General features: G+C 41.8%; 2 protein-coding genes across 2 annotated transcripts in view; both read left to right on the forward strand.

The window, feature by feature from the left end:
• Positions 1-1,723: 1,723 nt before the first annotated feature.
• ST8SIA6 (ST8 alpha-N-acetyl-neuraminide alpha-2,8-sialyltransferase 6) overlaps positions 1,724-23,867 on the forward strand; it is a 131,222-nt gene continuing 109,078 nt past the window's right edge. Inside the window, exons 1-2 of the mRNA XM_059915269.1 lie at positions 1,724-1,824; positions 2,288-2,386. Of these exons, the coding sequence (XP_059771252.1) occupies positions 1,724-1,824; positions 2,288-2,386 (200 nt within the window). The remainder of the gene's footprint in view (positions 1,825-2,287; positions 2,387-23,867) is intronic.
• On the forward strand, positions 23,380-23,703 carry LOC132360228 (small ribosomal subunit protein eS26-like). The gene has a single exon (XM_059915268.1). It carries the CDS (start codon positions 23,389-23,391, stop codon positions 23,686-23,688), a length of 300 nt encoding a protein of 99 aa, XP_059771251.1. The 5' UTR covers positions 23,380-23,388; the 3' UTR covers positions 23,689-23,703.

Raw genomic sequence — 23,867 nt, forward strand, 5'->3', positions numbered from 1 at the left:
ATAGAGCTATGGAAGGAAATCCTACTTCTAGTCACACTTATTTTCAGGTTTTTTTTTCTTTTTCTCTTTAAGAAGAGCATTAATTCTGAGGCGTTTTATTCATTGACCAAACATTTATTGATCAACTGCTATGTGCAAAGTTCTGGTGCGTTTTCACCCACGTATTTTAAACTGGAGTAAATGCAGAATTAGTAGAAAGGAACTAGGCAGGCTTGCATTTCTCTTCTTGATATATGCTGTGATTTATTCTGTGATGAAATCACTGGCGACAGCTTTATTGAGCTGTCTGGGCTGCTGGCTTCTCAAAGGCTCTCACATTGGTTTTTCAGGTTAAGACCTTATGCCTCTAGGAGAGCTCAGTTGAAATATATTTTTGTTACTAAGGTCACTAAAACCTTTGAAAGCACCTTTATCAAGGTCTTCGCAAGGTGGTAGAGTCCAAGGGTTGCTTTTGGAAAAACATATACAAAAGCAGATGGAATAGTCCAGTGAGCCCCCATATTACCACCATGGGGTTTAGGGTTTATGGATGTTCCTCCAGGGTTCAGAGTCAGTAGCAAAACCCAGGGAGGTTGCACAGTGGGCCCTGGGGCCACGCGCAGACAGAATAGCTTAGGGCCGAAAGAGGAGAGGCCCACGGCCAGATAAATAATTGGGAAGCCAGACCATATCACGCTGTCATGGGATCGTCTCCTCTAGTATATAATACGTGAGATACTAACCAATGAAATGCTAACCCATATGATCCAGCCCAACATGAATTAGAGCAGGGGTCTGACACGTTGTTCTGGAAAGGGCCAGAGAGTCAACATTTCCGGCCCTCTGGGCCGTCTGATCTTTGGGACCACGACTCAATTCTGTCCTTGCAGCGCAGAAGCGGCCCTAGATCAATAAATACAGCCACACGCGGCCATTGATAACACAGAGGAATGGGGCAGGCGGTTGGTCCAAGGAAGCTCTTCACAGAAACGGGCAGGGGACGAGTTCGGCCTGCGGGCGGTAGTTTGCCCGACCCCTAGGGACGGCCTGGCCCCCGGAAATCCATTCGCCGTCCCTCTGAATCTGCCTTCAGCAAGGGGAGGTGCTTGGAAGTCCCTAGCAGCCTCTGCGCGTGGGACGATCCAGCAGAGCGACTACTCCGTTGTCAAAGTTTTGGAAGTGGGCCCTCCCTCCCTCTTCTTCCGCCTCTCCGAGCCCTCGCTGTTCTCCGCAGGGGCGCAGAGCCAGGTGTGGTCCGCCTCGGCGGGCTGCGTGGGCTTCGGGGAAGAGCGCGCGGCCGCCCAGGGGCAGGTGAGGGCGCAGGAAAGTTGGAGCCCAATCAGCACGGCGTCCAGCTCCCGAGCCCCAACCTTCAGGTGACCCCGCGCGGCGGCGGCGGCGGCGACCGGAGCCCGCAGCAGCGCCGAGCGCCTCCGGGAGGAGAGGAGGCGAGCTGGGCGCCTCGCCACCGCCAGCCGGGCTGCCACAGCGATCCGGGGCTGGGCGGGAGCCGGGGGAGAGAGCCGGGCCGCGGCGGCTACCTCTGCCCGCCGAGACCGGGCGGGCGGGGCCGGGGGCGCGCGCCGCCGCCGCCGCCGCCCCTCCCTCCCCGCCGCCTTGAACGCTGGAGGTGTGCGTGGCTGCGGCGGCGTCGGCGGCGGCGGCGGGAGGCGCGACTCGGGGCCGCCCGGGCTGCGCTTCGCCGGGGCAGCGGCGGCGGCGGCGGCTGCGCCCGTGGCTCAGGATGCGGCCGGGAGGCGCGCTGCTCGCCCTGCTCGCCAGCCTCCTGCTGCTGCTGCTGCTGCGCCTGCTCTGGTGCTCGACCGACGCGCCCGCCCGCCCCAGGTAACCCACCGCCGCGCCCCGGGGGACCCCGGCCGCCCCCTCCCCCCGTTCCTCTCGGGCGCGCGGACTTTCGGCCGCTGCGAGGACGAGCCGACGGCCAGCGGCGGCCTGAGGGTGGGGTGGGACGGGGGCGTCCGGGAGGCGGGCTGGGTGCGTGGCGAGTATCGGAGGGGCGACGCTAGCCGCGGCCGGGCGCCGGCTGGGGCGCCGGGGGACCGGTCAGGGCGGCGAGGGAGCTGCGGCGCCGGACGTGCCGTCGGGTTCCCCGTCGGTCACCCGGGCTCTCCCCGCGGGTCCGCGCTTTCCCTTTCTTCCCGCCCCGAGCCTCTTCGCAAACTCCGGGGTTTGGGAGCTGCGCCGGGAGCCAGGGCGCGCGAGGATGTCCCGGCCGCTGGGCTGCGAGCGCGAGGCCGAGCCTGCCAGCCCACTGCTCCCCAACTTAGTTTGCTTCCCGGCTGTGCAGGTTCTTGGTGGAGGAAAGCAGGGCGGCCATCCACGGCACCCGCGCCGCGCCGAGGACGCCCGGGAGCCCGCCGACCCGGCCCCCGCGCACCACGAACAGGTACCCGCGGCGCCGGGCGGCCGGAGGGCGGGGGCGCCGCGGCCGCGGCTCGGGGATGGGGCGCGGCTGCACCGCGGGGCTCGCTTCGACTTGTCTGGTTGGGACCACACGATTGAGTGGATTTGAGAGAGAGAGAGAGGATGTGTGTGCCTACGCGCGCGTGTAACTCTCACACTCCCTCAACCTCGCCTGTAAAGCCTGTCCCTCGATGTGGATTTCTTCGAACCAAGGGAGATAGGAAAGCAGCTGCACTTTGAAAAAAATGGGTGCTGAGTTCCCTTCGCGATAATGGTGTGCTGAAAACCTCGAGAAGCAGCTCAGCGTGTCTCTTGAGAGGTTTGGTTGGTTTGCTTTGTGTCTTTATGCTTTCAAGTGCACCGGTGTAAGATTCACGTTTGGGAGCGTGGATTCTGTGCTCAGTGTTGATGTGTTTGTCCTTAGTGAATGGAGACAAATTTTTTCTTTGTCACTCCTGGGAGTATTTATCCATGTGCAATAATTATTTGGGTTTTATCTTTTCTTTTTAACCTGTCGTAAAAGTAATCCATTCTTAGTGCAGAAAGTTAGATGATATGAGAAATGGATTTAAAAATATTCACTCGGAGTCCCACCACCCAGAGATCATATTAAGGTTTTGGGTTTATATTCTTCCAGGAGTTTTTCCCATGTACATGTATTTGTGAAATATACTTAAGATTGTACATTGTATTTTGTTCTGCCTTTTTTTCCCTAAAAAATCAGACATATATGTGTTATTACAATTTTTTTTGTAAAACATTGCTTTTAATTGTTGCATAATTCATCGTATGAATGTGCCATAATCTATATAACTTTTTATTTTTGGACACTTAGATTGTTCCCTGTTTTGTTTTGTTTGCTATTAATAATTCTATGAAGTACATCCTTGTATGTAGATCTTTATCTGCATTTTCAGTTCTCCGGGGTGGATTGATAGAAGTTGAATGATTAGATCAAAGAGTATGTACATTTTAGGTTCTGAATACATTTGGCCAGTTGCTTCCTGGATGGGTTGAATCAGTTTACATTTTCACCAGCAGGATCTACTGCTTTGAGCCTCAGCCTTGCTACTATTTTTGCTTCTTTTAATAAATTTATTTATTTTATTTATTTCTTTTTGGCTGCATTGGGTCTTCGTTGCTGCCCGCGGGCTTTCTCTAGTTGCGGTGAGCAGGGCCTCCTCTTCGTTGCAGTGCGCAGGCTTCTCATTGTCGTGGCTTCTCCCGTTGCAGAGCACGGGCTCTAGGTGCGCGGGCTTCAGTAGTTGTGGCGCACGGGCTTAGTTGCTCCACGGCATGTGGGATCTTCCCAGACCAGGGCTCGAACCTGTGTCCCCTGCATTGGCAGGCGGATTCTTAACCACTGCACCACCAGGGAAGTCCCTATTTTTCCCATTTTGTATACTGTCTCTTTTCCTCTATGTCTTGTGAATCCCTTTTCCCCTATGTATCTTTCTGTGTATTCTTGGATCTTGAACCATCTTAATTTTCTAACTGCATGACTTAAGGCTCTGGTGTAGTTCCTGCATGACCATCAGAAGGGTTTGGGGGATCCCAGAAGGAATCTTGAAGTGCAGCACGACATTGCCTTCTGCAGCCTCCTACTGGAATCTCACAGTGTATCAGAGGCACTGAGAGATCCTGGGGTAACAAAGCTTCAGAGAAAAATATTAGCCTGTACTTTTACTTTATACAGGATTGTGTATTATAGGTAGTAGTTTTCCAGTGAATTGGGGAGCGTTGCATCTTTTTCCAAGTCCTGGTACTGTTATACATTCTGGTGTTGTCCCTTGGGAAGACTTAGAAAGTACTAATTAAATTATCTGGTCATAGGCCTTTTTGGAGGTAAATCTTGGATGAATTTTTCAGCTTCTTTTGGCGTACTTCTTTCTACTTGGCATACTTCTTGAGCTAATACAGGTAATTCATATTTTTTTCAGAATGTGGTTCATTTTATTAAGGTTTTAAATTTTGTACCATTCTGTTGTATTTTTTCAAAACTTGTCTTTTGATCTACTTTATGTCCCCTTTATCATTTATGATTGATTATTTGTGCGGCAGGGGTACAAATTTTAATCCATACTACTCGGTTGTGTAGAGAAATTATAATTTTGATTTTTCTGTAGCTGGTCTGATCTTCTTCCAAGAGCCCCGACTGTAGGTAGAAGGTATAAGTAATAGTATAATAATAATACTAAAAGCAATAAGGGTAGCCAGCATTTACTGAATGCTTATTGTGGACACTGATCTAAGTCCTTTACATTTATTAGCTCGCTTAATCTTCAAAAAATACTAAGAGAAACTCTTAAGATGCTCACTTTATAGATGAGGAAACAGGCACAGGCAGACGGAGTCAACTGCCCAGAGTCACAGAGCTGACAAACTGTGGACCCAGGAGTCAGACCCAGGCCATGTGGACCCAGAATCCCACACTCTTAATCTGCCTGCTGTGTAGTCTTTCACAGGTGCTGGGCAAGGTGGAGTGTCTGTGTGTGTGTGTGTGTGTGTGTGTGTGTGTGTGTCCAGGTTAAAGCTTAGTCAGATGTGCCAACTTAAGCAACCCTTTCTGGTATGTTTATTCTCTCTGGGAGCAAATGCTCACTCTTTCAGATTGTTTCCACCATCTTTTCTGACTTTCAGATGATACCCAGATCTAAGGGGGAGAGGGGCTGAGGTGCGGTGGTAGAGTTAAGAGGTGGGGTTCATGATCATGGTATCCTTTGACCCTCTAGTCTCCAAGGGGATGTTGTCCATTTCCCATCTGCTGGATGGGTACCCTGATGATAGCCAGCGATGAAAGCTGCAGTTTGTGGTTCATTCTTCTCCCTCAGGCCTTCCACCTGCTGGTACTCTCCACTGTCTTGGTCTCACCTGAGCTCCCATTAATGCTACATTTCAGGGATCCGGTGAAGATTCTCTTTTAGTTCCATCCTGAGTTGTCCTCTGCAACATTTGCTACAATGCTACCTCACCCAGCTCTAGCTGGCTAGCTTCAGCCAGCCTCCCCACTGTTTTGGGGCCCTATCTAAACATACACGGACCAAGGCTGGTTCAGGAAGCTTAAGTATCAGTACCTCCCTCTACTTGCCCCACAAAGTGGATGTGACCCTATGTTAAGTTAGTTTCACGGTAGAAGACTGCCCAAGAAGTGATCTTTTTCCAGAGTCCTAATTGGGGGAGGAGACAAAGCCCCATCTGCCCTTGTTGTTACCCTCACCTTTCTCCAAGCCAAAGCTCTCTCTTTCCTTTCTTTCTCCTTTTTCCATCTTTGCTCTAGGCTGGAAATGTGCAGGTTCCCCTGCATCACAGTTTCTTTTTTTTTTTGTCCTGACTCAAACCTGAGCCTTAAGCGTACATTGTGGGGACTGGGAGTGAAAAAAAAAAAAAAAAATTGGGAAAGCTCCAGGAGCTGAGTCTTGCAGGTAAGGTAGTTAATGTGCTAAAGAGGCATAATGGGAGGAATTTAGAGAATCTTTTCTTGGGGCTGTAGCAGATCCTATTTCACTTGTCCAAAGCTGAATATTACCTTATTCTTTCTCTTTGCATTCTTTTAGGAAAAAGTCTTTATCTCTTTATACTCCCCCAAAGAATGCTTCAGAATAACTAGGGAAAAGTCATGTCAAAGTCAGAAAGACAAAAGAGAAAAATATACTAACAATTCTCAAATTATGACCCCATCACAATGGATTGTTTCTCTTTCTAGTAAACTTTGTCAGTATGCGTCATTGGTTTGTTTGTTTTTCAAACAAACAGCTCTTGGATTTATTTCTCACTTCTGATGTATTTCTGTGTTCTATTTCCTTTATGTGGTTGTTTTTTTTGTTTGTTTTTTGGTTTGTTTGGGTTTTTTTTTCCTTTGTGTTATTTTTATCTTTTAAAATATCATTTCTTTTTTTCCAACTTAATGTTTTGAAGTGAATGCTTCATTTATCGATTTTTCCCTTTTTCTTTGTGACAACATTTACTACTATGCATTTTCCTTTGAATGCAGCTTTGCACCTGTTCTGTAAATTTGGATACATAGTGTTTTGGTTTTTAAAAATATATTCTAAATTATTTATAATTACATTAGAACATTTTAATTTTACCCCCATAGTTCTTTAGGAAAGTACTCTCCCCGACCCCCAGAGTAGCAGTTTTAACTTCCTTCAAGAACTTTTCCTTTGCATTCACAGCTTGTCTGTTTGGTGCAAGAGGCCTAGCTTTCAGCCTGTCTTTTAGGAGAGTACTTTTAAATTTCCAAGTGGTTGGAATTTTTTTTCTTAAATATTAATTTAATATGTGTTCTTAAATAATATTAATTTCATTTTTGATTATAAAAGACACCAAATAAAATCCTGCCATAATGTGGTAAGTGAGCTCCCAAATATTCAGTCATTAGACATGAGAGATCGGATTATTGTGACATTAATGACATGGTCAGAGCAAGTGTGTGTAACTGTCTGGCTTGGAATTCCAGGGTCCCTCCAAGGAAATCATCTAGGTCTCAGTTATGGTTTTCCATCTTTTAGTGGCAGTGTCCATTTTGGCTTTAATATCCACGGTGATGATTCAGGATCCTGTGGCTGGCTGGGACTTTCTGGATAGAAGCCACTGTTCTTTGAATGTCCTGCTGAGTTGGTGCCTCTTTCACTGGCCCATCTGGGAGGATTGGACTACAAGTCCACCAGAGTTGTGGGGACCCCACTTCCACTTCTCTGCTTTCCTAGAGAGGTTCACCTGCTATTGCCATTAATGACCTTTCTTTCCATTCCCTGTGACCCTTCCTCCCTGCAGTAGAACTTGATTTGTCCCTCTTGAGAACTGGGGTTCAGTAAAGGGCAGACATCAAAAGTCAGTCATGTTATATCCCAACTCATATTATTGTAGGGAGCATTACTGCAGAGATTTTATTGTATGTTTTTAGATGAACACACTGAAAAGGAAAACCACCTGTCATTTCAATGTCGAAAAAAATGCTAGTATTCATATTTTCAGTAATTTTATATGCACATATCTAGTAATTTTGCTATGCGTATTTTGGTATGGATTAGTAACGTTTTTGTAAACAGCATCTGAGCTTTTCTTCATGTCATTAGTATTCTTCTGCAACATAATTTTTAGAGCATGGTGTTTGAACGTATGCACGTACTGTAATTTATTTATTCTTCCCTTTGGTCACTTCAGTTGTTTATTATTTTTGATTTTGATGTGTACTCTAATATGAACAAATTTATAGCCTTACACACAATCTTGATTATTCAGATAAATTCCTAGAAGTGGAGGGGCTTGATCAAAGAATATGTGAAAATGTTAAAGTGTTGCTATGACTTGTCCAACAACAATAGTTGTTCCAATTTATTCTTTTGTAAGCAGTATATGAGAGTGACCATTATCACAAATTGTTGCCAGTTCTGTGCATTAGAGTTTCTTTTCATTTTTTAAAATTTCATACTCAAGAATAGTATTTCACTGTTGTCTTAATATGTATTTATTTGTTTACCATTGTGTTTAATTTTTAAGATGTTTGTTGACCATTTACATCTTCTTTTAAATTTTTTATTATTTAAAAAAATTTTTAAATTGAAGTATAGTTGATTTATAAAGTTGTGCCAATCTCTGCTGTTCAGCAAAGTGACTCAGTTTTACACATATAGACATTCTTTTTTCAATATCTTTTCCATTATGGTTTATCCCACTAGATTGGATATATTGATAGTTCCCTGTGCTATACAGTAGGACCCTGTTGTTTATCCATTCTAAATGTAATAGTTTACATCTAGCAACCCCAAATTCCCAGCTTATCCCTCTCCCCACCCCCACCCATGACAACCACAAGTCTGTTCTTTATGTCTATGATTCTGTTTTGGTTTCATAGATAGGTTCATTTGTGCCATATTTTAGATTCCACATATAAGTGATATCATATGGTATTTATCTTTCTCTTTCTGATTTACTTCATTTAGTGTGAGAATCTCTAGCTGAATCCATGTTGCTGCAAATGGCATTATTTTGTTCTTTTTTATGGCTGAGTAGTATTCCATTGTATATATGTACTGCATCTTCTTTATCCATTCATCTGTTGATGGACATTTAGGTTGCTTCTGTGTATTAGCTATTATGAGTAGTGCTGCCATGAACATAGGGGTGCATGTATCTTTTTGAATTATAATTTTGTCTGGGTATATGCCCAGGAGTGGGATTGCTGGATCGTATGGTAAATCTATTTTTAGTTTCCTGAAGAACATACTGTTCTCCATAGTGGCTGCACCAACTTACTTACATTCCCACCAACAGTGTAGGAGGGTTCCCTTTTCTCCACACCCTCTTCATCTTCTTCTTTTTTTAAATTGGCTCTTCATAACCTTGTCTCTTTTACTGTAAAGATATTCTAGTTACTTGTTGATTTACAAGAGGTTTATAAGTGTCAAAAGTATCAAACTTTTATTTATCATGCATTTAAATTGGCTTTCTAATATAGTTAACATTTAATTATGTCTGTGGTTATTTAATCTGTAGAAGTTTTCAACTTTTCTGTATTCATGTCACTTATATCTACTTTTAGTGTCAAAAATATCAAACTTTTATTTATCATGCATTTAAATTGGCTTTCTAATATAGTTAACATTTAATTATGTCTGTGGTTATTTAATCTGTAGAAGTTTTCAACTTTTCTGTATTCATGTCACTTATATCTACTTTTATTGTCAATTCTACTTTTGAATTGATTAATTTATTGATAATTTATTGACATATTTAGTACCCTGAGATAAGTGGACATCTCTCATTTTAAATTATTTAAATCTTTCCTCCTTCTAGAACTTCTTTTAGCACATGGCAAAAGGGGTGGGCTTTTTATTAAGTTACTATTATTCTATTATATACTTTCTCCTTTGAAAATTACTATTTTTTAAATTTGAATTAAACAACTGCTTACAAATCTAAAAAATACCATTTAGATTCTCTTTTCAGTGTTTGACGTTTGTCTCTAAATGATCCTCTCCTCATTTCTTTTGTTTTGTTTCCATTCCTTTCTTGGTCAGTTGGCATGTCTTCTTTCTTCTAATAGTTTTAGCTTTGGAATGTGGATAGTAGTGTTTCTGAAACTTCAGATATTTAAGAATGCAATTCTTATTTTTCATCCATGAGTAGTGAATTATTGCATCACAACTCCACTTTTAAAAAATTTTCATCTTAAAACTTTTGTAAGATATTCCTCTATTTTCAGGCTGTTAGGACTCTGAGAGAGAAATAAAGGTAATATTATTTTTATTTCTTCATAAGTAACCTATTTGATCATTTGTTTTACTGGATCCTGTCAGGATTTTTTCTTGAACTGAAAATTTAAAAAATTCACAGTGCTATGTCTTTGCAACGACCTCTTTTGATTAATTTTGTCTATAAGCATTTTTAATCCACTGACCAGGTTATTTTTAAATTTAAAAAATTGTGTAGTATACCTTTGATTATTCGCTGTGTTCCACAGAGTCTGCTTTTATTTTGAGAAGACAGTCTTCACTTTCTGTGTTCCGTCACTATACCTCTTACCCACCATCCCGGTCCCGTGCAAACAACTTCACTTCTCTTTCTGAGTCTGCTTTTCTCTTTGTCCTTTTCCTCTGCTCTCTGGTATGGCTTCTCAAATTTGTCCTCTACATTCCTGAATTATTTTTCTCTTCGTGTCAATTTTGTTTTGCCCTGTCTAAAACAGTATATCTATTACATTTTTAGATGTTACAATTTTTTTCTTCTTTCAGCCTCCTTCTTATCAGCTCAGTTTATATCTTAGAAAGCATCTAAGTCGCCTTTTAAGCCCCACCTTCCATTTCTTCATATTTTCTTGAGAACATGAAGCAAATGCTTTCTAAAGGTTTCTTCTGTTTCTTATAGTAAATGTTTTTCTGAAGTAAGATTTTTCTCTGCATCTTAAGAATAATGTTCTATCCCTAAGTTAGAGAATCTTTTAATAAGTTTTATAACTTGGGAGGCTTTTTTTTACATATGTTAATTTATTTATTACATGCAGTAGAACTGATGAGGTAGGTATTATTCTAATTCCTATTTTTTTTTTTTTTACTGAACTATAGTTGATTTATAATATTGTGTTAGTTTCAGGTGTGTAGTAAAGTGATTCAGATATATATATATATATATCTTTTAAGATTCTTTTCCATTATAGGTTATTACAAGGTATTGAATATAGTTCCCTGTGCTATACATTAAATCCTTGTTGTTTATCTATTTTATATATAGCGGTGTGTATCTGTTAATGCCATACTCCTAATTTATCCTTCCCGGGGGGCTTGTTTTTTAATTTATATATCCCCAAATGAGGAGTCCTTTCTCTGGCCTTGTGCTCATCAGAAAGAATGCCTTAGAACCCCCAGTGGCTCCCACCAAGTGCTGAAAGATCCCCCTTCTTAGAGCGTCCACCAGATGAGAGGCTGAGCCATTTAGCCCTTAAACAAATGTCTGATTTTTTAAAAATTTGAATTGACAAACAAATCTGGCAAACTAGAGGTAACATAAATTTTACTTATTTGACTTTTTAAATACTGGACCTTAAAGCTATCTCTTGCTCCCCTGTCTTGCCCTCATGACTGTCAGAAAGTGCACATATTCCTGAGTGACCCTAATCAGCCTGGACTTCTGCTGCTGCCAGGGCTGGTGGGTGACATATGTCACCGGAAATCCAGAAAGGGCCGGGCTCCTGGGGCTCTCCCCGTATCTGCCACCCCCTTCACATCCCAGGGTGTGTGAGATGGCTGATTCCCTTTCTATCCCCTTCCATTCCCTCAGTGCTGCTTTATATATAAATGATATGATATGACATGGTATGATATGGAAATGACATGATATAGTAATGATACGGTATAGTATGATATGATGTAGTGTGGAATGATGTGATATGGTATGGTATGATATGGTATAGTATAATATGGTAACGATATGATATGTTATGATAATGATATAATATATGGTATAGTATGATATGATGTAGTGTGGAATGATGTGATATGGTATGGTATGATATGGTATAGTATAATATGGTAATGATATGATATGTTATAATGATATAATATATGGTATAGTATGATATGATGTAGTGTGGAATGATGTGATATGGTATGGTATGATATGGTATAGTATAATATGGTAACGATATGATATGTTATGATAATGTTATAATATATGGTATAGTATGATATGCTATGATATGATGGTGGTGTAATCTCAAGAGGCTGTAGAAAGACAGCATTGCCTAAGCACTGGTACAGCAGCGCCCAAACCAGCTCCTGCTGCCTCAGGAAGCAGGTCCTTCCTGTGTGGGAGTAGCCACCTGATTTTCCGGTTGGGGCAGGCTCTCCATCTCAGGTAAATAAAGACAGGCAGTGGGAGGAAGATCAAAACCGCTCCAGTTTTTTTTCTCCCTAGACCTGCTCTGTTTCAGGGGTGAAAATTTACATCAGCTGCTGGTAATTTCTCCACGTGATGCCCTATTACTAATAACTTTTCCTCTCCCAACCTGACACATTTCTAAAGCAGCTATCTGTTGCCATCAAAATGCGTGGTTGTCATTTTGTGTAGACTTGTGTACTTCCGTAAGAATGTAAACAGTCTGGAAGAGGGAGAATCAGACCTTGTTGACTCCTCACTGTCTTACACTGAAAGTTGTGATAATGTTTTATTGGACATTTTTCTGTTGTCTATGCTCACACTGGGGTCATAACTGCGAGCTTCAGAAAATTCAAGATGAGCGTGAACTAGAGGTTGTAAAAAAAAAGGCTGTAGAGCTAAACATAACTCTGGAACAGCTAGCTGATTTTTACCCTTTTACCCCTTTCCTCTGCACCCCGCCCTCCAAGTAGATGAAGGCTATTAAATTTTACTTTTGAGGATTGGTATCTTTACTTCTTTGCTTTTAGAAGTAATGATACTCCGTGTGTCCTGATTTTGAAAATTCAGTATGTTTTAAAGTTGCTTGGGGTCTGGTTGCTGGGTTCCTTTGAAATGAGGCTTTACATCTTGCATTCTGCCTCCTTCCCTACTTCCCAATCCTATGTGTTAATTGCAGCTCTTCTTTTAAAGGTATATGGGGGGTTCTCTTCCATTTCTGCACTTCTGGTGTTCCCTGTTTGAAAATGGATGTATGGTGCTTCCCAGATTGACATTTTTTCAGTCCCTTCGTTCCCTGGTGCCTGTGTCATGCCTTTGGCTGCTCTGGTCTGGTGTAAGCTGCAGGGCACGATTGTCCAGGGGGAGGCAACCCAGAGAGAGGGCTTCAGAACACAGCCTTTAGTCCCTGCCAGGCTTCTGTGGGCACATTGACATGCGGACAGCAAAGCCAGGATAAACCTGCAAGACATGAAGAAATGTTCTGCTCTTTCCTTTGCTTTGTAGGGTAAGTGGACAGGGGATCCGGAGTTCAGGAAGAAATGGTGTGCGATTGGCCCGACTCTCACTTCAGAGGTGGCTGGAGATGGAATTTAATTTTCTGTTTCATATCACTCCATTGCCTGCTTGACAGGGCCTCTCTTCACCAAGAGCCGGGGTGTTTCCTTTTATGACTTCAGAGGTGACATTAGGCAGTCAGCAGACAATACTGTTTGCACCGGGCGGTTCCATTGCAATGTAAATCAAGGTGGCCTTAACGCTGTCTGGACTTGTGTATTAATTCACTGTGCCCTTCATAGACATTTTCCTTGAACCAACAGGCATTAGGGTGAAACAACAGAAAGAAAGCCTGCCTGCCTGGGGAAGGAAGAAAGTTTTTTTTTTTTTTTTTCAGGAGTTATAGAGAAGCACAAACATTTGGAAGGATTAGGTGCTAACAGAGGAAATATTGAGAGGTGAGGCTGGGACACAGCAGAAGGGATGTGACGAGAAGAAAAGGAAATAAATGCATCTCCTCATCTGCCAGGAGAAGTTATTCTTTTTAGAGCCACTAGCAGAAGCTGCTTTGTGGTTTCAGGGTGCAGAGGTTCTGCGACCTCTCATTTGGGGGCCAAAAAAGAGGCTCTTTAAAGAGCAATTGATGCTTTGAGTAAACTTTAAGGAAGTGTTCTCGCATCCTGGTGTCTTGTTTCATGTCTCCTTTTGCCATTAAGAAGATGGTTATGGCTATAGTATACTTATCTGTACTCAGTAAGAGAATTAGCTTATCCAGGGCAGTTAAATCTATCTTGTCTGTACTTTCAGATTTAAAAAACTTTATTTTGTCCCACGAAGTACTAAGAATACATGCTGTAGATAATCAGTCAGTAATTTCTTGGGAACAGTCATATCCATGGGCATATTATTTCTAAAGATAATTTTATAGGGCATAACCTGAGCTTTTGAAATTATTGAAAAATAATTCCCATTATCTTGTCAGTTACAGTTGTTAGTTCTAAAAACACTAGAATTCTCTAACACATAATTTTTAAACTATGGTATTCCAAAAAACTAAAGTTGTAGGTTGTAAAGACCATTAATTTTGAAACTGATTAAAATCTCCCACTGGTTCCTGGAATCTTAGTTGGATTCAACTGGTATCCTCACGTGCTGTCTCAGGAGGATATACTCAATATTCCATATATTCTTTTTGATATTATACCTCATTATTTCTGTACTCTGTGAGATATAATGTGTGATCCAAAATTTTGTGTCTGGAGTGTATTTTTTTATAGCATATGTGCTACTTTGTTATTTCAGGGGAACATCTGTATTTTAACATGTTTATATTTGTCACCATAGCTTTACTATTTGCACATTAAGTTTGTGGGCACATTTTTGTGTTTTTGATTTGGGAGTTTATCCAATACTCCCTATTTATTTTGGGGCTGCAAAATACTCATGTTTTCCATGTCTGGGGAATTTTATTCATGAGATAGATTGTAGTTCGGTGAGGTCTGCGTCTTGTCTGTTTCTTTCACCACAGTTATCTGGAACCCCCAGTGTGTTAGGATTTGAGTCCTCTTGCCTTGTGTCAGTAGTGGTACTAGGTTTTTGAAGGTACACGTTACCATGTTGCATTGCAAGAGAGCCATTTAACGAGCTTCCCTTGGTAAAATACCAGTGTTAGTAAAACCTGATTTATAATTGTGTGGTTGTGTGTGATTATATCAAATAAAATTTTGTAATTGGAGGATGGATTAAAACTGCAGGGTTGAAAACTCATATCTGCAAACATTTCTTAAAGGGAGAACATATTGATACATTAACAAAGAATTTGAATAAGTAGACGGGAACTTTTATGATACTTGTACTCCTAGGAGAATTTTTTTCTAATAAAAAATTTAGAGGTTAGTGATCATTTATGTCTGCAGTCCATCATAGAACTGCTGCTTCTGTGGGGTTTTGAGAACTCTTTGAAAATTCACAGAGCATTGGAAACTTTTCATAGAAATGTAACTTTAGGGTAAATAATGATTTAAAAAAATGCATGGCGAAAGCAAAGATTTAGTGTTCCTCATATTTATGCTGGACTTCTGATGGAAGATCCTTTTAAACCAAGATGCATATTCTAAGCTAGAAGGTCGCCACATAAAAATTGATTGTATAGTGTATTAACTACTCATGTATGTAAACTATAGGCTGGTTTCTTAGTAAAGCTCTAGCAATCTGAAAAAAGTATAGATTTTACAGAATTTTGAACACTATAGGATTTCCTCCATTTTTCTCAAGAGTGGTGAGAATAAGACATGTATCACGTTTAAAAGATTGTTTTATATCATCTTAACTATAAAAATCAGTAGAGGGCTGGTGTTTGGGGTAGTTTCAAATGTGGAACTTTCAGGGTTTTTTTAATAAATGTAATTAATTTTGTATGTGTAATTTAAAAATTATGAATTTTATTCAGTGTAACAAATTCTTTAAAATGAAACTTATTTAAATTAATTAACAAGTTTAGAGGCGGGACTTCCAGATGGTGGAGTGAGGGTAGTGTCTACATGCCCCTGGATCTCTACATGCAAAAAAATGAGTTTAGACTCTTACCTGACACCATACACACAAAATTAACTCGACATGGGTTATAGCCTTAAGAGCTAAAACCATAAAGCTTCTAGAAGAAAACACAGAAAATTTTCGTGGCCTTGGATTAGGTAGGGTTCTTAGATACAACACCAGAAGTGTAATCAATAGAGGAAAAAATTGATAAATTATATTTTATCAAAATTAAAAGCTTTTGTGCTTCCACATACACCGCTAAGAATATTAAAAAGATAACCCACAGATTGGGAAAAAATATTTGTAAATTGTATATCCAATAAAAGATTTGTATGCAGACTATATCAAGAGCTCTCACAAGAAGACATCTCAATTTAAAAATGGGCAGAAGATTTGAATAGACATTTCACCAAAGAAGATACACAGATGATATAAATGGCCAATAAGCATATTAAAAAAATGCTTAACATCATTAGTCATTAGGGAAGTACAGATCAAAACCACAGTGAGGTCTCCACTTCACACCTTTTGTGATGGCTCTTCTAGTAGTTCCACTATGAGTGGGGCAGCTCCCTCCTGAAGCTCATGACAGTAGTCCTTGTTATGACCCAAGAAAGGTTTATTACACAAAGTGGGATGTCCCGAGGTGGGGGAGGGGAGGATGGCTCTCCAGGAAAAATTCAGGAACAGAGAGAAAGAGGGAGAGAATAGTGAGTACACAGGAGTTTTGTAGACGCCTTATGAGTCCACAGATAATCCGAAGACCTTGAAGCAATTTACATTTGAGGAATTATTACAAGAGTGACTAAAAATCAGTATCCCTTTGGCTCCAGGAGTTGTAATTTCTCATTTTTTCTTATTATGAAAGCCATGAGCTTTGCCATCCTGAGTCCTGTAACAATCCCTCATTCAAATTGCCATAATCAGTGGAGCCAGAGCTGACCTCCTATTGAAGAATGTTGGTGCTGGGAACAAAGTTAAGATCTTCCTTTCCTCATAGAAAGATGCACACAGTGACAGGGGATGTTGAGCCTGTGTTTTACAGTTGAAAATACGTAAACGTGTGTCTGTTATACCACAGAGTATGATGAGACCCACTGTTATAGTTTAAAAGAAGGCACCAAGACATCTGTTTCCTACAAAGGGGGACCTCTAGTTAGCTAACCTTTAAAATGGTCATATCGGGAACAGGGGAGGGCAGCAGTCTTTGGCAGACAGCTTTCTTAAGGCATATAGAATAGTCTGTTTAGGGGGAAGGTCCCTCATTTTCAGTAGGTCCCATTTTTTTATCTGCCTTCATCTGAGCTCCAGGTTTGAGAAAGGATGGCAGAATGGGCAGGTGTCATTAAGTGGGAAAGGGAATTCTCCTTGAGTTTAATAGATCTGTAGGTGAGTACTGTTCTCTTTTATGGCTAGAATGAGGAGAAGAGGGACCCTTGTTATATTTTGGTAAGATGTCATAAGACTTAACAGTCAAGAGCTCCAGGTAACTATGGCAGAGGGCAAAAGAGATTTATCTGGGAGACCACTGTCCATTTTGTAATATCATGAGGGTGTCTTTGAATAGGTCATATATCTCTTTATTAGGACTCTTTATTAGGACTGCTGCCTGTAGACAATAGGAAGAATGGAATTCCCAGCGATGCCTGTTTTAAGACTCATGACTACACTGAGTGAGTAGCATGTACCCCAATCAGAGTGGATAATATCTGGGGACCCAAAGGGAACTAACAGAGTTTTGGTGAGACCTACAACAGTGGTGTCAGCAGTAGCATACTGGGAAGGATAAACCCAAAGTAGGCCCACATAAGTATTAATCACTGTGGGGCCATAGTGACTTATGCCCACAAGTTGGGGCAACAGCTCAATACAATCAATTTGCTAATGAATGAAGGGACATTTGCTCCTTGGTATAATCCTCATTGGCCACAATGCCAGGACAGAACAGGCCACAGAAATCGCATTGGGAGGCTAAGGTTTTGGTTGCAGCCAGTGGCATTGTGATACCATGGTGTTTGATACCATGTTTAAGAATCCAAGGTCCACAATGACTTGGGCCCTTAGAGCCAAGGAAATGGGAGTGCTATATGAGTTTACTTAATAAATATGAGCAAGTTGGTCAGCTATGGCATTAAAGTGAGCCTTTTCCATGGGACCTTTAGAATGAGCTGAGTCGTGGGAGACTTCAGTATAGTGTATTAAAGCAGTAGTATATTCCCAGTGTGGAAGGCCCCATAGGGAACAATCCTGAATATGAAATCTAGTTTGTGCTTGTTGGTTAGACCAAACAGTGGACCCATTAGCTACCCCCAAGGAGTCTGTAAAAATATGGACAATGAACATTTACTGAGGGACTCCTCCAGTGCCCACGTGACTGACCTTGTGGCCCATCCTTTATCTACCGTGTCTTGGCAGTGGGATGGAAAGAAGTAACTCTCCGGTGGATTCACATGGGATGGTGGTGCTCTTGTCCATAAAATAAATGGATTCCCTTTCTCCTAGACTCAGGGGACCTTGCAAGTGGCCTATGGGGCCAGGTGAGGGGCCATCTTTCTCGGGCAAGGAGACTCCAGAAAGCATGAGAATTAGCGTGTAGAGTTTCCAGAGTAAAGAAACCACCAGATGCCACTGGTGGCATTGTTAGCTGGGTGGCTTTTGGGGTGGCCTCCAGGGCCTGTCATTGGGGTGACCTCCATTCAGATTGACCTGATTTTCTTGTGATTGCCTAAATAGATCTTAATGAAATGAGTAGATGGGATGTATGTTGCTTCCAGAAGCCAAATAGGCAAGTAGATGTTGGGCTTGAAAGGGCTGGGAAGTAGGGTTATTGACTGGAGATGGTTTGGAGCAGCCTTCTGGGGACCAAACGATGCCCCCAAATTAAACTGAGGTGGTAGAGCCTTGGATCTTTTGGGGGTGCGGTGACCCAACTGTGGTTAGTCAAAATCTGGAGCACAGTTCGAATGTCTTGTGCAGTAACTTCATGAGTTTCTGGCCTCGGTAGAATATTGGCAGTCAAAGGCCATAGCTGGTGTTTGAGAACAGAGCAAACCCATGAAGGTCCTGTCTGCATACATGGTGGGGATATATATATATATTTGCTACACCCTGCAGCATGTGGGATCTTACTTCCCTGACTAGGGATCGAACCTGTGCCCCTTGCAGTGGAAGTGTGGAGTGTTAACCACTGGACCACCAGGGAAGTCCCCCATGGTGGGGATATTGATGTAGCCCACAGGTAATTGAGTGAGGGTATATCAGGGCACTTCATAGATAGATGCAAATTGCGACTGTGAAGCTGGAGAAATGGGGACAGAATAAAATATATTAGTGAGATCAGTAACTCCTGGGATCTACCTCACGGAAGATATCCTACCACCCCCGCTCCCCGCCGATGATGTTTATAAGCTTTGTTGTCTAAGGAATCTTACTCTCAATTGTCTGGATTTGAGTTTTCACCCTGGGGCTTCTCTTTAGTGGCAGAATTAACTTGTGAATTTTCCTTTTTAGGGTTTAATAAGGCTGTGACATGTTGAAATGCTAGAGCATTAAAAAGGATTCATAGTCTTTGTCGATGACCTTTAAGAATGCATTAGGTTTTTGGTTTTTGTTTTTTGGATCTTTAGGAGGTGAGAAGATAAAGCTGGTTAACATTTGAGTTTTAGCTCCTGGATGCCAAGGGCAAGTCCCTCTGTGCCCCTGAAGATAAGGAACTTTATGGCAAAATCAGGGGCAGGAACAGCTGCAGAGGTACTTGGTGTTCTGAGTGTTCTAATTAACCATTTCCCCTCGGGGAATGAGCCTCAGCGGGCCACAGGGGGATAGCTCTGCATCCCAGCTCACCTGGGGGCCCCCCACTGGCTCACTGGGGCAATGGTGGTGGTGGAATCAGCGAGCGGCATCACAGTTGTGCTGGAGGTGACAGATGCAGGTGGGAGATGCGACTTGGAGACTGCTGGCACTAGCCAGTCAACAGTGGAAGTGCAAGTGCTATGACTTTGAAAAAGAGTTTGAGGGGGACCTTCAAGATGGCAGAGGAGTAAGACGAGGAGATCACCTTCCTCCCCACAAATACATCAGAGAAATACATCTACATGTGGAACAACTCCTACAGAATACCTACTGAACGCTGGCAGAAGACCTCAGACTTCCCAAAAGGGAAGAAACTCCCCACGTACCTGGCTGTGTGGCTGACAGGATTTTGGTGCTCTGGCCGGGTGTCAGGCCTGAGCCTCCGAGGTTGGAGAGCTGAGTTCAGGACATTGGACCACCAGCGACCTCCCGGCCCCATGTAGTATCAATTGGCGAGAGCTCTCCCAGAGATCTCTGTCCCACTGCTAAGACCCAGCTCCACTCAACGGCCAGCAAGCTCCAGTGCTGGACACCCCATGCCAAACAACTAGCAAGACAGGAACACAACCCCACCCATTGGCAGAGAGGATGTCTAAAATCATAATAAGTTCATGGGCACACCAAAACACACCACTGGACACGGTCCTGCCCACCAGAAAGACAAGATCCAGCCTCATCCACCAGAACCCAGGCACCAGTCCCCTCCACCAGGAAGCCTACACAAAGTGAACCAATCTTACCCACTGGGGGCAGACACCAAAAACAACAGGAACAATGAACCTGCAGCCTGCAAAAAGGAGACCCCAAACACAGTAAGTTAAGCAAAATGAGAAGACAGAGAAACACACAGCGGATGAAGGAGCAAGGTAAAAACTCACCAGACCAAACAAATGAAGAGGACATAGGCAGTCTACCTTAAAAAGAATTCAGAGTAATGATAGTAAAGATGATGCAAAATCTTGGAAATAGAATGGAGAAAATACAAGAAACGTTTAACAAGGACCTAGAAGAACTAAAGAGCAAACAAACAGTGATGAACAACACAATAAATGAAATTAAAAATTCTCTAGAAGGAATCAATAGCAGAATAACTGAGGCAGAAGAACGGATAAGTAACCTGGAAGATAAAATAGTGGAAATAACTACCACAGATCAGAATAAAGAAAAAAGAATGAAAAGAATCAAGGACGGTCTCAGAGACCTCTGGGACAACGTTAAACACATCACCATTCGAATTATAGGGGTCCCAGAAGAAGAGAAAAAGAAAGGGACTGAGAAAATATTTGAAGAGATTATAGTTGAAAACTTCCCTAATATGGGAAAGGAAATAGTCAATCAAGTCCAGGAAGTGCAGAGCCCCATACAGGATAAATCCAAGGAGAAACACGCCAAGACGTATATTAATCAAACTATCAAAAATTAAATACAAAAAAAAATTATTAAAAGCAATTAAATACAAAGAAAAATTATTAAAAATTATTGTTAAATTATTAAAATTAAAATTATTAAAAATTATTAAAATTATTATTAAATTATTTAAAATTATTTAAAATTATTTTAAAATAATTATTTAAAATTATTAAAACAACAAATAACATACAAGGGACTCCCCATGAGGTTAACAGCTGATCTTTCAGCAGAAACTCTGCAAGCCAGAAGGGAGTGGCAGGACATACTTAACGTGATGAAAGGGAAAAACCTACAACCAAGATTACTCTACCCAGCAAGGATCTCATTCAGATTCAACGGAGAAATTAAAACCTTTACAGACAAGCAAAAGCTAAGAGAGTTCAGCACCACCAAACCAGCTTTACAACAAATGCTAAAGGAACTTCTCTAGGCAGGAAACACAAGAGATGGAAAAGACCTGCAATAACAAACCTAAAACAATTAAGAAAATGGTAATAGGAACATATATATCGATAATTACCTTAAATGTAAATGGATTAGATGCTCCAACCAAAAGACATAGACTGGCTGAATGGATCCCAAAACAAGACCCGTATATATGCTGTCTACAAGAGACCCACTTCAGACCTAGGGACACATACAGACTGAAAGTGAGGGGATGGAAAAACATATTCCATGCAAATGGAAATCAGAAGAAAGCTGGAGCAGCAATTCTCCTATCAGACAAAATAGACTTTAAAATAAAGACTATTACAAGAGACAAGGAAGGACACTACATAACGATCAAGGGATCAATCCAAGGAGATATTACAATTGTAAATATTTATGCACCCAACATAGGAGCACCTCAATACATAAGGCAAATGCTAACAGCCATAAAAGGGGAAATTGACAGTAACACAATAATAGTAGGGGACTTTAACACCCCACTTTCACCAATGGACAGATCATCCAAAATGAAAATAAATAAGGAAACACAAGCTTTAAATGATACATTAAACAAGATGGACTTAATTGATATTTATGGGACATTCCATCCAAAAACAGCAGATTACACTTCTTAAGTGCTCATGGAACATTCTCCAGGATAGGTCATACCTTGGGTCACAAATCAAGCCTTGGTAAATTTAAGAAAATTGAAATCGTAGCAAGAATCTTTTCTGACCATAGCACTATGAGACTAGATATCAATTACAGGAAATAATCTGTTAAAAATACAAACACATGGAGGCTAAACAATACACTACTAAATAACTAAGAGATCACTGAAGAAATCAAAGAGGAAATCAAAATATACCTAGAAACAAATGGCAATGAAAACACGACGACCCAAAACCTATGGGATGCAGCAAAAGCAGTTCTAAGAGGGAAGTTTACAGCAATACAATCCTACCTCACGAAACGAGAAACACCTCAAATAAACAACCTAACCTTACACCTAAAGCAATTTGAGAAAGAAGAACAAAAAACCCCCAAAGTTAACAGAAGGAAAGAAATCATAAAGATCAGATCAGAAATAAATGAAGAAGAAATGAAGGAAACTAGCAAAGATCAATAAAACTAAAAGCTGGCTCTTTGAGAAGATAAACAAAATTGATGAACCATTAGCCAGACTCATCAAGAAAAAAGGGAAGAAGACTCAAATCAACAGAATTAGAAATGAAAAAGGAGAAGTAACAACTGACACTGCAGAAATACAAAGGATCATGAGTGCTACATTTAGCTTATTTATTTATTTATTTATTTATTGGCTGTGTTGGGTCTTCGTTGCTGTGTGTGGGCTTTCTCTAGTTGCGGCGAGCGGGGGCTACTCTTCATTGCGGTGTGTGGCTTCTCATTGCGGTCGCTTCTCTTGTTGCGGAGCATGAGCTCTAGATGTGCGGGCTTCAGTAGTTGCGGCTCACAGGCTCTAGAGCGCGGGCTCAGTAGTTGTGGCGAATGGGCTTAGTTGCTCCACAGCATGTGGGATCTTCCTGGACCAGGGCTCGAACCCGTGTCCCCTGCATTGGCAGACGGATTCTTAACCGCTGAGCCACCAGGGAAGTCCCAAGCTTTCTTGAGGCACCAGGAGGCCTTTTGGGGTCCAGAGTTAGGTCAGGTTGGTTAGGTGCTCTCTCTCTTAGAGGCTGAGCCTGGCTTGGTGTCCAGGAAGTACTTCATTGCTCTCCATATTTGCTACCACTGAGGGAAGACTGATCTGCAGAGGGCAGGAGAGAGTTGGTGGATTCAGTATACCGTTGCCAAACCGATTTTCCAGAAAGAGTGAGGCATAGAGATTTTTTCATCTTGAGCCAATTTTTAAAGCTATATTAAAGTATAATTTACATGTACTAAACTGCATATGTTTGAAGTATTACAAGTTAATAAGTTTTCACCTAGGTATGAACCTCGAAACCATCATCAGAGTTCTGATAATGCCCGTATTTACTTCATGTACAATTATTATCTCTCCTTGCCCTTCCCACCTCTCCAGGTAACCACTGATGTACTTTCCCTTAGAATAGATACGCTTGCATTTTCTTGAATTTATCTGATTGGAATCATAAACTGTTTACTGGGTTTTTCTTCTGGTTTCCTTTGTTTCATAGTTATTTGAGATTCATCAGTGATATAAACGAATAGCTCATCTCTTTATTTTTTGATGAGTAGCATTCTTATCTGGATGTACCACTGTTAGGTTACCCGTTCATCTTTTTATGGACGTTTAGGTTATTTCTAGGTTTTCACTCTTGAAAATAAAGCTGCTACAAAATATATATATATATATACATATCTCAACAATATTTAAGCCTCTCTCGCCTCCTCGCTTCCAAGATGACCAAGAAAAGAAGGAATAATGGTCATGCCAAAAAGGGCCGTGGCCACGTGCAGCCTATCTGCTGCACCAACTGTGCCGGATGCATGCCCAGGGATAAGGCCATTAAGAAGTCTGTCATTTGGAACATCGTAGAGACCGCAGCCGTCAGGGACATTTCCGAAGCGAGTGTTTTCGACGCCTATGTGCTTCCCAAGCTGTATGTGAAACTGCATTACTGCGTGAGTTGTGCCATTCACAGCAACGTAGTCAGGAGTTGTTCTCGGGAAGCCCAGAAGGACCGAACACCTCCACCCTGATTTAGACCTGCGGGTGCTGCCCCATGACCTCCGCCAAAGCCCATGTAAGGAGCTAAGTCCTTAAAGACTGAAGAAATACTGTCCCCTGGGAAGACAATAAAGTGGAAATTATACTTTAAAAAAAAAAAAAGTTAGGTACTGTCTACCTTTTTTTTAAAAAATTTTTCGGATCTTTTATT

Source organism: Balaenoptera ricei, chromosome 2 (genome assembly GCF_028023285.1).
Source record: "Balaenoptera ricei isolate mBalRic1 chromosome 2, mBalRic1.hap2, whole genome shotgun sequence".
NCBI classification, from domain to species: domain Eukaryota; kingdom Metazoa; phylum Chordata; class Mammalia; order Artiodactyla; family Balaenopteridae; genus Balaenoptera; species Balaenoptera ricei.

Coding starts and splice junctions, on each gene's coding strand:
- LOC132360228 (XM_059915268.1), top strand. CDS start 23,389: ATGACCAAGAAAAGAAGGAATAATGGTCATGCCAAAAAGGGCCGTGGC.